Source organism: Lepidochelys kempii, chromosome 15 (genome assembly GCF_965140265.1).
Source record: "Lepidochelys kempii isolate rLepKem1 chromosome 15, rLepKem1.hap2, whole genome shotgun sequence".
In the NCBI taxonomy this organism is placed as follows: Eukaryota; Metazoa; Chordata; order Testudines; family Cheloniidae; genus Lepidochelys; species Lepidochelys kempii.
In genome coordinates, this window is record NC_133270.1 from 8790613 (window position 1) to 8805909 (window position 15297).

The window sequence follows — 15297 nt, forward strand, 5'->3', positions numbered from 1 at the left end:
TGGGTCCAAACACAGCAGTGTGGGGCATGACCAACGAGGCGGAGCTTGACCAGGACTGCGACACCCTCTATGTCCAGTATCCTGCTGCCTCTTGTAGTGTCCAATACGCCAAGGAAAGCTGGCGGATCCACAGGGTGTGGTAGGCCTCAAACTGTTATGCCGCCCCCTCCTAGTGCTCAGCCCTGGGCCTCCACGGTTTGCCAGGGCAAGCCCTGTTACTTTGCTACTCCAAGTCTGGGTCCCTGGCTTCAGCACCTGTTTCTCACTGTGACTCCTTCCATAGGTCCAGAAGAACTTGAACGGCTGTTGGAGACTTCTCTGGTGTGGGAGCTCTGTAACTGGCAGGTGTTCGCAGTGACAGGGCAGCCTTTTCCAAACAGGACATGACTGATCAGCCAGCTGGAATATGGGAATAGGGACATTAGGTGGGAGTAGTAAAGCGAAGTCTACATGCATGTCTCACTTAACACAGCAGCATCTGCTTGTTCAGTTGTGCAGGCCCCTCGAAGGAAGAGTGAACTTTTATTGCAGAAAACCTCGCTGCCTTTCCTAATCACTGGGGACTGACTCACCCTCCAGAGGCGAGCAGGCTTCTCACTGCAGGCTGCTCACACCTCCGTTCGTTGTTTCAAGTGACAGACACACTCTTTGCACATGCACTGCCCCCCATCTTGGGTTTCACATCCACTCCCCTCCTGGTCACACAAGTATACTTGCCCATCCACATCCCCAAAGTCCCCGTGGTTAGCACTTGTTAAAGGTTGGACGGCCAATGGCAGGTCCACTATTTTACCTCCAAGGTAGCTCCATTCACATGTTGATAGTCCATTCATACCAACCCTGACATGTCTACCTGGCTCACAGAGTCACTTCATTGCTTATTCTTCTGTATCTGGAAAGAGATTAACCCCCTTTATATCAAGTAGATAACAATACAAAAGTGAATGGGGTCACTATTTTCATTAAAATACAGATGTTTCCCACCTTCTCCACAAAGGCCAACGACCCATCCTTCCTTTCCCAGTTCTATAATATATATTAATTAGCCACTTGTGATTCCTTGTTTGATCAGTTTATGCCCTGAAGATGAGATTTGATTTCTGCATCTTTGCCTGCATAATACCCCATTATTAATTTTATAACAAAATTTGCCACATCTTTTTGAAACCCAGGTTGCTTATGACAGCAAAAAACCTGCAAGCAAACACCAGAAGGGATCAATTATATAGGTACATATTGACACCTCTCTGCCAAGCAACTTCCATTGCTGAAGTACGACAGTTTTCTTTGGAAAAAAAAAAAAAAGCCCCAAAACCTTGTCTAAGCAGCAGCGTGCAGTGGTTGCTAGTCTGCTGGTGTTTAGACACCACAGCAGTATAAAACTACAATGCGGTCTCACCTGACTGTCAAGCATAAGCAATTCCACATCCTTTTTCAGCACAGTCAGGCAACCCCGGACGTCACATGAAATGCTTGTTGCTTCTTCTCGGTTGCTCCCTTATCTCGTCCCTTTGCCTGCTCACTGCCTTGTGTCTCATCAACAGCTGGCCTCTTAGTTGGCAGCTCTAATGTGTACAAATTAGCAGCTACTGAGCGGACATCCTGTCCTTTCCGCTGTTTCCTTCGTACATGAAGAGGCTGTAGATCAATAAACCATATTTATCGTCCCGGGGTGCATAGAAGCTGAGGCTTCGTAGTAGGTGCTGTACAGAGAGAGAGAGAGAGAGATTACCAGCTTGTCAGGTAAGGAACAAAATGAAATGCATTTCCCCAGATGATGATCATGGTTCCCTGAAACAGACCCAAATCCCTGCCGGAGTCAGAGCAACCAGCATTCCCCCGGAACGTAGAAGGGGCAGGGGTGGTTTGTGGGGAAGGGAGACTGCTGCTGCTTAGACTATTTGGTGGTATCTGTGAAAGGTGTTGGTATTGTAAATCCATTTCCCAGGCGCGTGGCACGGGTGTCTTGTCAACAGTTGGCACCACTGTTGATTGTCTTGGTGGCCTAGGTCATTCAGTCTTTTGGGGACATCCTCAGGTCCTAGCTGAGGTACTTGGGCGGGCTAGGTCCAGCACATGGGGAAGTCAAGCTCTGAGTAAGCTACACCTGGTCTGTGGATGAGAGAGAGGGCTTCATTTTCAAGGTTGTGAATCTGGCAACCTTCCCCAGCTCTAAATACAGCCAATGAAAAGAATAAAACTTTAAATAGCCATGCACACATATTTACTGCCCACTCTGCCCCATACACACAAACCAGCTGCCTTTTAACAGGACTGGGGGGGGGGGGGGGAATTGTTTTTTTCTGGTGAGGACACATTCTCTAGGCTGCTCTGCCCACGTCAGGATCTCAGCCAGTTTACTTAGAGGTAGGTAACTCAGCTTTGTCAATGCTCCAGGGGATTGTGCTTTACCACATCCATTCATCCATCTTCTTTCACTGCTAAGTAAAAAAAAAAAATACAGTGATCGCTTCCCTCCCCCAAGTAGAACTTTGCACAACTCCCACCATCTGGAGAAAGCCCGTGACTTCTGTGGGGAAAAATTTAGCTCCTATGTAACCGCTAAGATCACTGCCATGTGATTAGAAGGAGAAAAAAGTATTTTTCAAGGTGTGCATTTGAGGATAGCACTTTGGGTCTAGTCAGAGTCAGGATTTCCCGCTCTGAGCAGATTCTCCAGGTGTTTGTGGGGGTCTCACAAACGGCAGAGAAACACATTTGAAAAAAGGAGGGCGGGAGGGGGGGGGGAGGAGAAAGTGACTGTGAAACCAAAGTTTTACAAGGAGAACACACGTGAAAGGGAAGTGCCTGAACCTGCTGTAAAGCTACTTTTTGAAACCGACAAAATTTCCAGTTGACTGTGTCCCTTTCCCATTATTCTTGTAGATTTTGGGAGTAGTGCACAGAACAAACAACTGAGTTCAGCCTGCTCACATGAGCATCCTTGTTCAAATGCCGTCACTCCCTCACTGTTAAATAAACTTAAAAAGATCCTCCCAACCTGTGTCCTGAGCTAGAAGGCAAGCCAAGCTCCCCTGATCATTAAGATGCATTTGTCAGTCACTTTGGCCCTGTGCTGGCCTGTCTGTAACTTACCTTCCAGCTAAGTCACAGACCCCTTCTGGGATAACAGAAGTCCCTCTACCCCACAGGAGCTATTCTGCAGCCCCTCCTCTGGGCTCAATCCTCTGCCCCACTCTGGGCACAGGAGCTCTTGTGTCAGGACTTTTACACCTTTTCCTTGGGGCCGTTTCCCAGCAGCCTGGTTTTAATTCAGCCTCTCCTCAGGTCCCCAAGCTTCTCCCCTGGAACAGCAACCCACTGGACACTAGACACTGCTTCCCCAGGCCTTGCCCCTTTTCCAGGGCCCACCCAGAAAGAGGCACTACCTACCTCTTCGTCTTTCTTTGACTGAGTTCTCCTGCCCCTCCATGAAGTGTAATCCGCCCTGACCCTTTCGCACCTGTGGTCACTAGTTGTAATTACAGCATTAGATCAGGATAAGTTGTGGGATAGCTGCTAGGTCACAGGCAAGGCTAAGCCCACCTTCCCTTAATGATACTAGATGGGGCCCAGTCCAACACCTCCCCCCGACCCAGTGTAATTTGGTGGGCTGATTAGACACTCAGACTGCTGTAAACCCTTTATTTGCCAGTATGGGGGCATATCATCTAACAGAGTGAGGAACAGCAAAACAGTCCATTCATTAAAGACCATGGCAGGGTTTTTATAGGAGCCCAAGGGAGTTAGGCACCCAGTGCCCCTTTAGTGCCCAATATTGGCATTGATTGCCCTTAGGGTGCATGGAAAAACCCACGCTATAGTGGTGGAAAATTGCACAAACATCCTTGAGAGCACATTTGTGCAATCTGTCCTCTGCCTGGCAAAGGTATGCAGAGATGCCCACTAAGTCACTGCTCATACGGCTGGCTGGCTGACTGATTAGACTTTCAAGCAGCCATGTGCTCGCTGGTTGAGAAGCCTTGTGCTCTAAGCTACGTTCTCTGTGGCTCACAACACTTGCCTCACTGACCCCGTGTGCCCCACTTTAGGCCCTGTCCCACTGTGCTCTCAGTGAGCTGGTGAACCAAACTAAAGACTAATCACTTACCTTAGAGTAACTGTGGTTCTTTGAGATCGTGTGCCCCTTTGGATTTCACTTCTGGGGTGCAGGCTCCATCCTTGCACGCACGTGTGGAGAACGGGGGAATGTTTGTAAGAGTTCTAGGAACACCACGTGGCTCAGTTTACTCATTCACTTTGTATTACTACCCAGGGGGTGTGAAGGGGGTAATTTCCCCCTGGGTCCAGGGGAAATGAGGCATAGTTGAATGTCTGGTACACTGCTTTGGCTGGAATCACCTTAGATGAATAGAGTGACTGGGAGACACAATGGAAGCCCCAATAACCAAACCTTCACTTTTAAGGCTGGGATTCAAGCCAAGGTGACCATGTGACCACAGCCAGGCTGCATTTGAAGATCGAGACCAGGGGTGAACAGACGAGTTTGCTGCTGCCTACAGCAGCTGGACACATGATCAGCAGGACAGACAAAGACGAATCCCTGCGGGAAAAGCAGGGCGAAGTATTCTGTTACTATGGACTCTGACTTAAGCTTTATGAGACTGCTCTAACCAAGAGGCTTACATACTGTACTGCAGGCTGGTTTTGAAAGGGCTGCCCTGCATCAGGCAGGTACCTACCAGTTGCATTGCCTGAACGGGCCAAGTCTCTACCAGGCATCTGAACTCATTGGGACTGGCAGTAGAGACACAGTGAGAGACAAGTGCTGCTGGAACTCAAAGGCCTACTCTGAATCAGAGCCCCCGGACTCACCCTTGCAAAGAGGCTAACCCTAGGCAGCGGTTCTCAAACTGTGGGTCAGGACCTCAAAGTGGGTCACAACCCTGTTTTAACTGGGTCTCCGGAGCTGGTGTTAGACTTGCTGGGGCCGGGGTCTGGGCCTGAAGCCCAAGCCCAAGCCCCACTACCCAGGGCCAAAGCTGAAGCCCAAGAGCTTCATCCCTGGGTGGCGAGGCCCAGGGTTACAGGCCTCCCGCCTAGGGATGAAGCCCTTGGGCTTCGGCTTATGCGCCCCCACCCAGAGCAGTGGGGCTTTGACCCCCACGGGCAACTGGGCTGGGGCAGGCTCAGGCTTCAATCCTGGGGTCATTTAATGATGTTTGTTGTCAGAAGGGGGTTGCGGGACAATGAAGTTTGAGAACCCCTGGACTAGGGCATGGCAAATAAGAGGAGTACTCCTTCGTAACTGTACAAAGCCTGGGGCATTAAAACCCCCTTGCTAATCCATAGAATCGTAGGACTGGAAGGGACCTCGAGAGGTCATTTAGTCCAGTCCCCTGCACTCGTGGCAGCCCTAAGTATTATCTAGGCCATTCCTGACCGGGGTTTGTCCAACCTGCTCTGAAAAATCTCCAATGATGGAGATTCCACCACCGCTCTAGGCAATTTATTCCAGTGCTGAACCACCCTAACAGGAAGTTTTTCCTAATGTCCAACCTAAACCCCCCTTGCTGCAATTAAGCCCATTGCGTCTTGTCCGATCCTGAGGTTAAGGAGAACATTTTTTCTCCCTCCTCCTTGTAAACAACTTTTTATGTACTTGAAAACTGTTATGTCCCCTCTCGGTCTTCTCTTCTCCAGACTGAACAAACCCCATTTTTCCAATCTTCCTTCCTAGATCAGGTTTTCTAGACCTTTAATCATGTTTGTTGCTCTTCTCCTGACTCTCTCCAATTTGTCCAGATCCTTCCTGAAATGTGGCACCCAGAACTGGACACAATACTCCAGTTGAGGCCTAATTAGCGCAGAGTAGAGCGGAAGAATTACTTCTCGTGTCTTGCTTACAACATTCTGGCTAATACATCCCAGAATGATGTTCGCTTTTTTTGCAACAGCGTTATACGATTGACTCTCATTTAGCTTGTGATCCATTATAAGCTTCAGATCCCTTTCTGCAGTACTCCCTCCTAGGCAGTCATTTCCCATTTTTGTATGTGTGCAACTGATTGTTCCTTTCTAAGTGGAATACTTGGAATTTGTCTTTATTGAATTTCATCCTGTTTACTTCAGGCTATTTCTCCAGATCATTTTGAATTTTAATCCTCTCATCCAAAGCACTTGCAATTCAACGCACACCAAAAGTGCGCTCTATATGGACAAATCCTCAAAGGAGGACTAGTTGTTTCATAACACTTGTGGGAAGCAAGTTTGGTTTTATTCTGAATTAAGAATACAATATACTAGATCAGATTCTTGGGCAAAAGACTAATCTGAGAGCAATTCAAAGTCCATCCTGTCTCCCTCATGTTTCTGATACAGCTGAGAAATAACTTTTAGGGTTGAGTGCAAATGTGATTAGAGCAGGAATGGGAGACAGAATTAGGGCAAGGGGCAGCTGGGATTGTTAGAAAAGAAAACACTCCTGGCCTCTGTGTCATGGCAAAGGAACAATGCACATAAATACCTCTCATGCACTGCTGAAAGTTTAGAGACAAAAATACCACACAGCTGGGAAGACATGATCATGTGCAGGTCTGCAGCTCTGGAGCACTTGGCTTTAAAGGAAAATGCAGGATTAATGCATAAAGTTAACAGTGCCCTCCTGCACAGGAGACCCAGTAGGGCGGGAAGATGGCAGGGGCTGTCTATGTCAATTGATAAGTGAATCTGATGGGCTTTAAAGGGAATCCTGTTCAAACGATGAGTGGACTTCCTCCCCCCCTCCCCCCCACTTCCCTCCACTAGTGTGCAAGAGTGGCTGTTGATCGGTCTGTCCACCTCCCAGACATTTCTGGAATAAAAGCGCCGCTCTCGGACGCTAAACAGAGCGTGTGGATCCCAATCCTGAATGCAGCGCTTGCTGTTCAGCATCAACACATCCACCCACAATGGTTGCCAGGAAGAGAGGCCAAAGAATTGTTTGTAAAGGCAGCATGATCAGTGCTAAGTAAGTGACTGAAAGGAAGATAGGGGAATTTCTGTACATGGTAGATAAGATAATTCCACCAACCTGTGTAAACGCATTTAAAGTTACAAAGCAACATAGGTATGGCTCTGTGAGTTACCATCAAGACATGTATCAGCGAGAGATGCATCAAAGAGCCTAAACCTGTCAGCCGTCAGCTATCATGCAGCCACATTGTTAAAGGAGGAAATCGTACTCCTTGGTAGATTTCATGGAGTCTTCTGGCTCTTTGTCCTTCCCTGGCACAGGAGCCTGTTCTAAAGATATGCCACCAATAGACCTCCACTATTCTGGTTACAATGGGAAAGCGCTCCCAAAATGAAGGGTATTACATTGTGCCTAACAGTGGTCAGATACTGGATCGATCTGATCTCCCTTAGGAAGTTTGTTCTACAGCTGGGTCATACCAGAAGAGCAGATGGTCCTGGATTGAGACATGATTGCTGATACCATTTGGGGGTTGCATACATTAGGGATTTTTACACCAGTGCAAACCCCCAACCTTAGATGTGTTACACCAGTGTAAAGCAGGACTTGGACTGGTACAAGTTACTCTGCTTGCGAACACTTCATCCCAGTACAAGGTGTCTACATTGGGAACTTGTACTGTTGTAGCTATTTCAGTGCAAAACTCCATAAAAGTGACAAGCCCTAAGAGCCAGAAGCGGGATCTGGAGCACAAGAGACAAGCATTCCGTGGCAGCTATTCACAGCAGGAAGGCTAGCTGCCACATTCTGGACAACTGGAACATTACTTCCACCCCGCAGTGAATTACAGTCATGCAGTCCAAAAGGGACAAATGCAAATCATTGTGACTAGCTCTGTTTGGGAAGGAGTGGGATGGAAAAAGGCATCAAAACTATTCATAAAGCACTCACTGATCTCCACTAATGTATTTGCTCCTCTACCCTGAGATTTTTTTTCAAACAATTTTAATTTACATTTGTTAAGCAAATCGTCCATCTACTTACCTGTAGGAAAAAGCAGCAATAAGAAGAGTGCATGGTCCCTCCCCAGCTTAAGTGTCTTGCTCCCGATGCAAATGATTTTTAAAAATGAATATTAGCATAGTTCAGCTCCGTAAGGGCTATTTCAGAAAAGTATGGTTGCCAAGTCAAGAAGATAAATGCAACAAATTGGAGAAATCAGCAAGGATGGCGTTAAGAGTTTTGGAGAGCCATAAGCAATAGCCAGAAGCTTGGCTTTCCCATTCCTGCCTTCAGTCCCAGTGCTAGAAGAGGGAATTGGACTTTGTGCACAATTGTAGCAGGTTGGGTGAGGGAGGAAAGAACTCAAAACACAACATCAAGACAAAATTGCTGAGGATTCTACAAGGAATCTAGAAGCAAGAGAGCCCGTGTAGTTACTAGATTTTCTGGTACTTAAGGCCAGCCATGGACACTAGTAAGCTGCTTTGTTTTTAGGGTCTAAGGCATATGCTTTAGAAAACTGAGCTTAATGTTAAAATGGAACTCCTGTCCACGTTGTAGAAAAACCTATTTTATATGCCTAATCAGACATACCAGAGAATGTAAAAAGAAGCATACCATATGGTTTCTTCTATTTCTGAAAACTCTTGGGGCATATCTTACCTATGGCATTCTTTACCCTTAAAAATGTTCCTAACAGCCCTTTGTGATCTGTTTTAAAACCCCACAAGCCTCTTGGTTTGTAACATGGTAGGTGGTCTGCTTTAGAAGAAAAACAAATAGCCAAATTTTTAATCAATTATTTATTTTATTGGGATTTTCCAAGTCATAAGGGCCACAGGACATGGGGGGAAAAGTTGTCCGCACGTTGAATAAAAAAAATTCAGGAAAAATACAAATTGGGAAAAATCAGAGCACCTAGAGAAACACGCGGATCATTAGGTATTGGACATTCCTTATCCATTATAAGAGAGATATGTAATGCTACGTTTCAGTGTTGTACAAGTAAAACATTGGCAAGAATCAAGGCCATTGCAGGCAAGTCTCAACATCCCCCAGATCCACTCGCTATCATCCTCATGTACCATGAAGTAAAAGTTACATAGCAATTTGAGTACTAGCATCCAGAACTGAGGTATCCAGTGCCCTGTCCCATCAGATAAATCAATACAAGAGTAAATCAGAGAATTCAGCACCAAGCATTTTATAGGTTTCAGAGTAACAGCCGTGTTAGTCTGTATTCGCAAAAAGAAAAGGAGTACTTGTGGCACCTTAGAGACTAACCAATTTATTTGAGCATAAGCTTTCGTGAGCCACAGCTCACTTCATTGGATGCATACTGTGGAAAGTGTAGAAGATCTTTTTATATACACACAAAGCATGAAAAAATACCTCCTCCCACCCCACTCTCCAATGTGATATATGCCATCATGTGCCAGCAACGCCCCTCTGCCATGTACATTGGTCAAACTGGACAGACTCTACGTAAAAGAATAAATGGACACAAATCAGACGTCAAGAATTATAACATTCATAAATCAGTCGGAGAACACTTCAATCTCTCTGGTCACGCGATTACAGACATGAAAGTTGCTATATTACAACAAAAAACTTCAAATCCAGACTCCAGCGAGAAACTGTTGAATTGGAATTCATTTGCAAATTTGATACAATTAACTTAGGCTTGAATAGAGACTGGGAGTGGCTAAGTCATTAGGCAAGGTAACCTATTTCCCCTTGTTTTTTCCTACCCACCCCCCGACGTTCTTGTTAAACCCTGGATTTGTGCTGGAAATGGCCCAACTTGATTATCATACACATTGTAAGGAGAGTGATCACTTTAGATAAGCTATTACCAGCAGGAGAGTGGGGTGGGAGGAGGTATTTTTTCATGCTTTGTGTGTATATAAAAAGATCTTCTACACTTTCCAAAATCCACTTTCTAAAAAAATATATAAGTGCCCAAATAAAAATGTACACAAACAGGCTGTATGGGCTACTTTAGAGCTCATTTCATATCACTAAATTATAGCATATATTTAAAATGTATCTCAATACATATTTACAGTTATAACTTGAGGTTAAATTTTTGTTTTAATGTTACCTTTGAAAGCAAAAGAAAACCAAGTCACACTGAAACACGCTGCTGAAATAAACTCCTATGTGACCAGAGCTTGTGTACGAGTTTAATTGCACGTGTACCATTGATATTCAATAGCAGAATAAGAGTTTGCATTTATAAAGCACCTTTCAGCAGAGGATTTCAAAGCGCATTCCAACCATTTGCAAAACACCCTTGGGAGGTACTATAGGTAAATATTAGACCATCCATTCTGCAGATAAAGTGAGGCAGAGAGAAGTCACTTGCCCAAGGCCACACAGTGGGTAGTGGAAGAGCTGGGAACCTGGAAATCCTGACTCCTAGTCATCTGCCTCTTTCTACTAGATGTTTAAGAGTCAGATGCACAACAGCCTAGAAATTAAAACTGAGGGCAGTGTTTCCTCGTTTACTCAACTAGCAGAGTCCCTCCAAGCATGGGCAATTTTACAGGATAGGCCCTAAAAATTATATTTTCAACCCCTTAGAGACAGAGATTTGGAGTTTAGTTTGAAGTTTGCAGAGTTTGCACAGGGATTTAGCTACATTGCTCTCAAATCAGTGACAATTTTGTACCTAAATCCCCCTTCAATTCAGCTGGGATTATCAGAAAATTTATTGTAGCGTAATTTTATTCTTTTCTTTTTATTAGCACTATTAGGTTTTTTTCTGCTGCCTCTCTAAAGTGTTGAGGAACTTGCAGATCACGACAACTTTACTGTTGCTTGTTAAATATTTACACAAGACTGCGTGCAAATCAATGATTATCTTAAAAAGAAAGGTGCACGTTAGTGCACAGAGACATTTAAAATGTTAAAAGAATAAGGATTTCATCTTACGCTAAGTCTTCTCTCTATAACTATGTAACTACAGCACATAGTAACTTCAGTAATTAGAAACAATGACTGCAGCCTGCCTAGAGTTATTAATTTAGAAACTAAAGTACTGTAGATATTCAATATCTTCGTAAATACTTTGCAACTTCACATCCAATTCTTATGTAACCCTAAAAGAAAATAACCATGTACTATTTTTCTAGGCTTTGCAGACTCTACAGTGGCAGCCCCATTACAATTCAAGTGTCCTCAGTTTCTGAAGCACCTCCCTTGCAGAAGTCAGAATTTGGACAAATAGTTAACCCCCTCCAAAGGGCAGTTTTCTTTTGATCAAAAGAGAGAAGGCATCACGATATAGGAAATAAGGTCTTTATGTCTTGTTTGCCAGATGCTGGTGTCTATTGGCTTTCATGGCACAATCGCAATCTGACAGTATAGATAACGGCAGCTCACTAAATAAAGACTTCAGCAGTTTGCCATCACAAGATGGTGGTCCTACTAGCAAACTACAAAGTTTTAACAGTTTCAGCCGGGTAAGAGGAGACATGTAGAAAAATACATGTATGACCATATCACAAATTCAACACCATGAAGGGGACATAATGGAAGAAAAAGTACAGGTAGGAATCAGGGTCCCAACAAGAAGTTTATTGGGGCGAGAAAATTGCCAGGATCTTATTTTCTGTAACGATGTGTTCGTAACAGCTGGAAGCATTACACGGAGGAGGTCCATTTAAGTTACTGCTGAACTCACCATCATACGGTGTCTCATGATTCTTGTTCGAGAAAGTTGCCATGCCACTGCCAAGGCTGACAAGCGATTTCAGCACCGGAACGCTAGCAACACCAATCGTTGTCAGGGTAAGAGGAAAGTCAGAATCGAGGAAGCTATTGTGGAACTTCAGAGAGACCTTAAAACTACCACATACACAGAATATATACATATAAAAAAAATACTGCAAGTATGATCAATCTCCTTATCCATAACATGGGATTACTCCAGACTCCAGCTAGAGTCGTAACATGCTCAGATCCTAAATATGAAAAATAGATCATAAACACATGAGTGGTAAATGCAAGCACTCAAGGGGATAATACACTTCATTCATTATCTTGAAGTGACAATCAAAGTATGCCTTGTCTGGAATACCAGTGGATCCCAAATTAATTGACTAGTGTTGGCAGATGGTGACTGAGTGGGTATTGGACTATTACAGGTTACGAAGTGCGATGCAATTCCTGGGGCATAAGCCTGAAGATCATTGTGAAAATTGGCTTCCATAATACTGTCCACAAAGAGGACACAGCAGCAGCTGTGATAAACTCTCTTCTGTCCTTGTGATCCAGTTACGCTCATTCCTTGACTGTACTGTAGATCTTTTGGACGGCTGCACAAGTAAGTTCCAAATCCTCAGGATACCTCATCTCCAGCTCTGCATTTGCCAGGTAGTGAGTGCCTGTAAATTCTGAAAAATAGCGGCCGATATCAGGGTGAGGGATTTCATTAGGCTCCAAGTTATATTCCAAGTTCTCTGTAGGGAGAAGAAAAAGCAGTTATCAGCACACTAATGCCCAGCAATGAAGAAGCTATTTGTCTCTGCCTTCAGTTAGTCAGGCTTCTGTTTGAGGGTTTTGCCTGCTTAGTTTTCTGAGCAGAGCGGATATATTTTTATACTACCACCAAACTACCATGCCTGAGAAGAGACCCGCGGGAATTAAACTAGAATGTCGGAATGCCAACTGGCTGTTGCTGTGAAGTCATTAATGGATATCAGTTCACTATGCAGAAGAGAAGGGAATGGTTCATATTGAAGAGAGAACAAGGACATCTGGGAATTAGGGCCCAATCCTATCGGCACTCCATCTATGTAGAAGCTACACAACTGGGCTCTAACTCCCACAGTCAGGAAGCCAATTCCCAGAAGAGGTCCTTACAAACTGCCAAATTGTTTGAAGAGCAAAGGAAAAGTCAGTTGTCTCAAACATGCACAAAGGAAGAACTGTATCTTCCCCCTTGAAGGCTCCCGAGGACCTGCTGGGATTTGAGCTACGTCTAGCACACAGAGATTAGCATTTAAAATTCAAATTTTCTGGAATAGCAGTCCTATCAGAAGTAAACGTTTACTCCTTACCACCACAGTATTTTCATGTTCTTTCCTATTTTTAAAACATGACCATTTAATCATTGCACACACAGAGATTAAAGTAAGATCAGAAGCAATGGTGCTACAGTAAGAAGATGAACCAAATGACTACTCGTTTATTCTGTCAGAGAAAAAGCTCTCATTTGTGTAAAGCAGCATTGCTGTGCAGTGGCCATTAGTGACTCTCAGGTGTATGATCCCTGTGGAGGTCTTGAATGATGTAATGTATACTTGGCAGCAACTGGAATACGGGTGAATACAAGCTATGCACAGCACTGTTTAGCTTATTTATAGTTCTTGGGGAGGATGCTGAGATCACTGCTTAGGAACAATCCATCCATCCCTAGCTCTGAAACTAGCAACAATTAAACTGATCTTTCACAAGCAATATGGTGAAAATCACTTAGAATTACTGGTAATGCATTTAGTAGTTAATTGTGACCCAAACCATATAAATCGCAACTGTTAAAACTTTAAAAAACAAACATATTTGTTTGAAATTCTCCCCCTCAAAATCCCACACTCTCTCCAAAGCACAAAACTGAAATTGATGCAACAAGCAAAAAGTGACCTGCACAGAGTTTGGAAGGGACAGGAAGCATGGGTGAGATATGGGATGGAAAGTAAGGACAAAACAACTGTAGCATACGAGATTGTGCTCCAGAACCAAAACCCCTGGAACTCACTAAAGATGAGAACTTGGGCTCTGCGACCAGCCAGTACTACAGTTACTAATTTAGATTACAAAAAGGGAAACAGATGAGAATATAACACATATAGTAAGATACTGGGGAAGATATTTTATTCTCATCCTAATAATGTGTGCAGAGAGAAGAAAATGTCATTTCTTAGAAAAAGCAGGACCTTCCAAAAAGTCTGCTTCATAAACACACAAGCATTGGGGCAGAGGCACAGATTCAAGAATCCCAAATACTACTTATTTTTGGACTACCAAGTGCAAAGTAAAATATTTGGGGAAATCTAGAACCACTAATCTCCCTGTATTTTACACCTACAAGTGTATCTGACCTTTACATTTAATTTTTAAACTTACCCTCATGTACTGTACTGCAAACTATGTTAGACAGCACCCTCTAGTGAAAGCTGAACCATATTCAGTCAAAATAAATTTTCATAATCAAAGTGCTTCAGAAACATTTAATCAATCTTTGTAACACCCCTGTGATGAAGGTATTGTCCCCATTTTATAGAGAGTGAGAGGAAGGCAAGTGAAGTAATCTGCCCAAGATCAAAGGGGAAGTTAGTGTCACAGGAAGGATCAGAATGCAGGAGTTCCTAGCACTCAATATTCCTGTGTTCGGACCACCACCAGATTTATTTTTTTATATAGTACAGTGCATTAAAAATGGCCAGAACAATTTCTATAAAAGGCATAGTGATCATAAAAATGAAACCTTCCATTACACAATGACTTTACTCCTGATTTTTGACCAAATCTCCTTAGAAACCTGACAAAAACAAGAAAAAAAATCCTCACAAAAGCCAAAAAATTCAGGGTTAAGGCTGAAATTCCATCATAGAATATCAGGGTTGGAAGTGTAACAGAAGGGACCTCAGGTGGTCATCTAGTCCAACCCCCTGCACAAAGCAGGGCCAATCCAACACTGAATCATCCCAGCCAGGGCTCTGACAAGCTGGACCTTAAAAATCTCAAAGGAAGGAGATTCCACCACCTCCCTAGGTAACCCATTCCAGTGCTTCACCACCCTCCTAGTGAAATAGTGTTTCCTAATATCCAACCTAGACCTCACCCACTGCAACTTGAGACCATTACTCCTTGTTCTGTCATCTGTCACCACTGAGAACAGTCTTGATCCATCCTCTTTGGAACCCCCTTTCAGGTAGCTGAAAGCAGCTATCAAATCCCCCCTCATTCTTCTCTTCTGCAGGCTAAATAATCCCAGTTCCCTCAGCCTCTCCTCATAAGTCATGTGTTCCAGTCCCCTCATCATTTTTGTTGCCCTCCGCTGGACGCTTTCCAATTTTTCCACATCCTTCTTGTAGCATGGGGCCCAAAACTGGACACACTACTCCAGATGAGGCCTCACTAATGTCGAATAGAGGGGAACGATCACGTCCCTCCATCTGCTGGCAATGCCCCTACTTATACAGCCCAAAACGCTGTTAGCCTTCTTGGCAACAAGGGCACACTATTGACTCATATCCAGCTTCTTGTCCATTGTAACTCCTAGGTCCTTTTCTGCAGAATTGCTGCCTAGCCACTCAGTCCCTAGTCTGTAGCGGAGCATAGGATTCTTCCATCCTAAGTGCAGGACTCTG

General features: G+C 44.2%; 1 protein-coding gene across 3 annotated transcripts in view; it reads right to left on the reverse strand.

Moving 5' to 3' along the window:
- Positions 1–8706: 8706 nt before the first annotated feature.
- Positions 8707–15297, reverse strand: part of FBXO21 (F-box protein 21) — a 44556-nt gene continuing 37965 nt past the window's right edge. For all 3 annotated transcript variants that reach the window (XM_073313246.1, XM_073313244.1, XM_073313243.1), the window contains one exon: positions 8707–12384. In XM_073313246.1, coding sequence (XP_073169347.1) covers positions 12206–12384 — 179 coding nt within the window. In that variant the 3' untranslated portion in view covers positions 8707–12205. The remainder of the gene's footprint in view (positions 12385–15297) is intronic.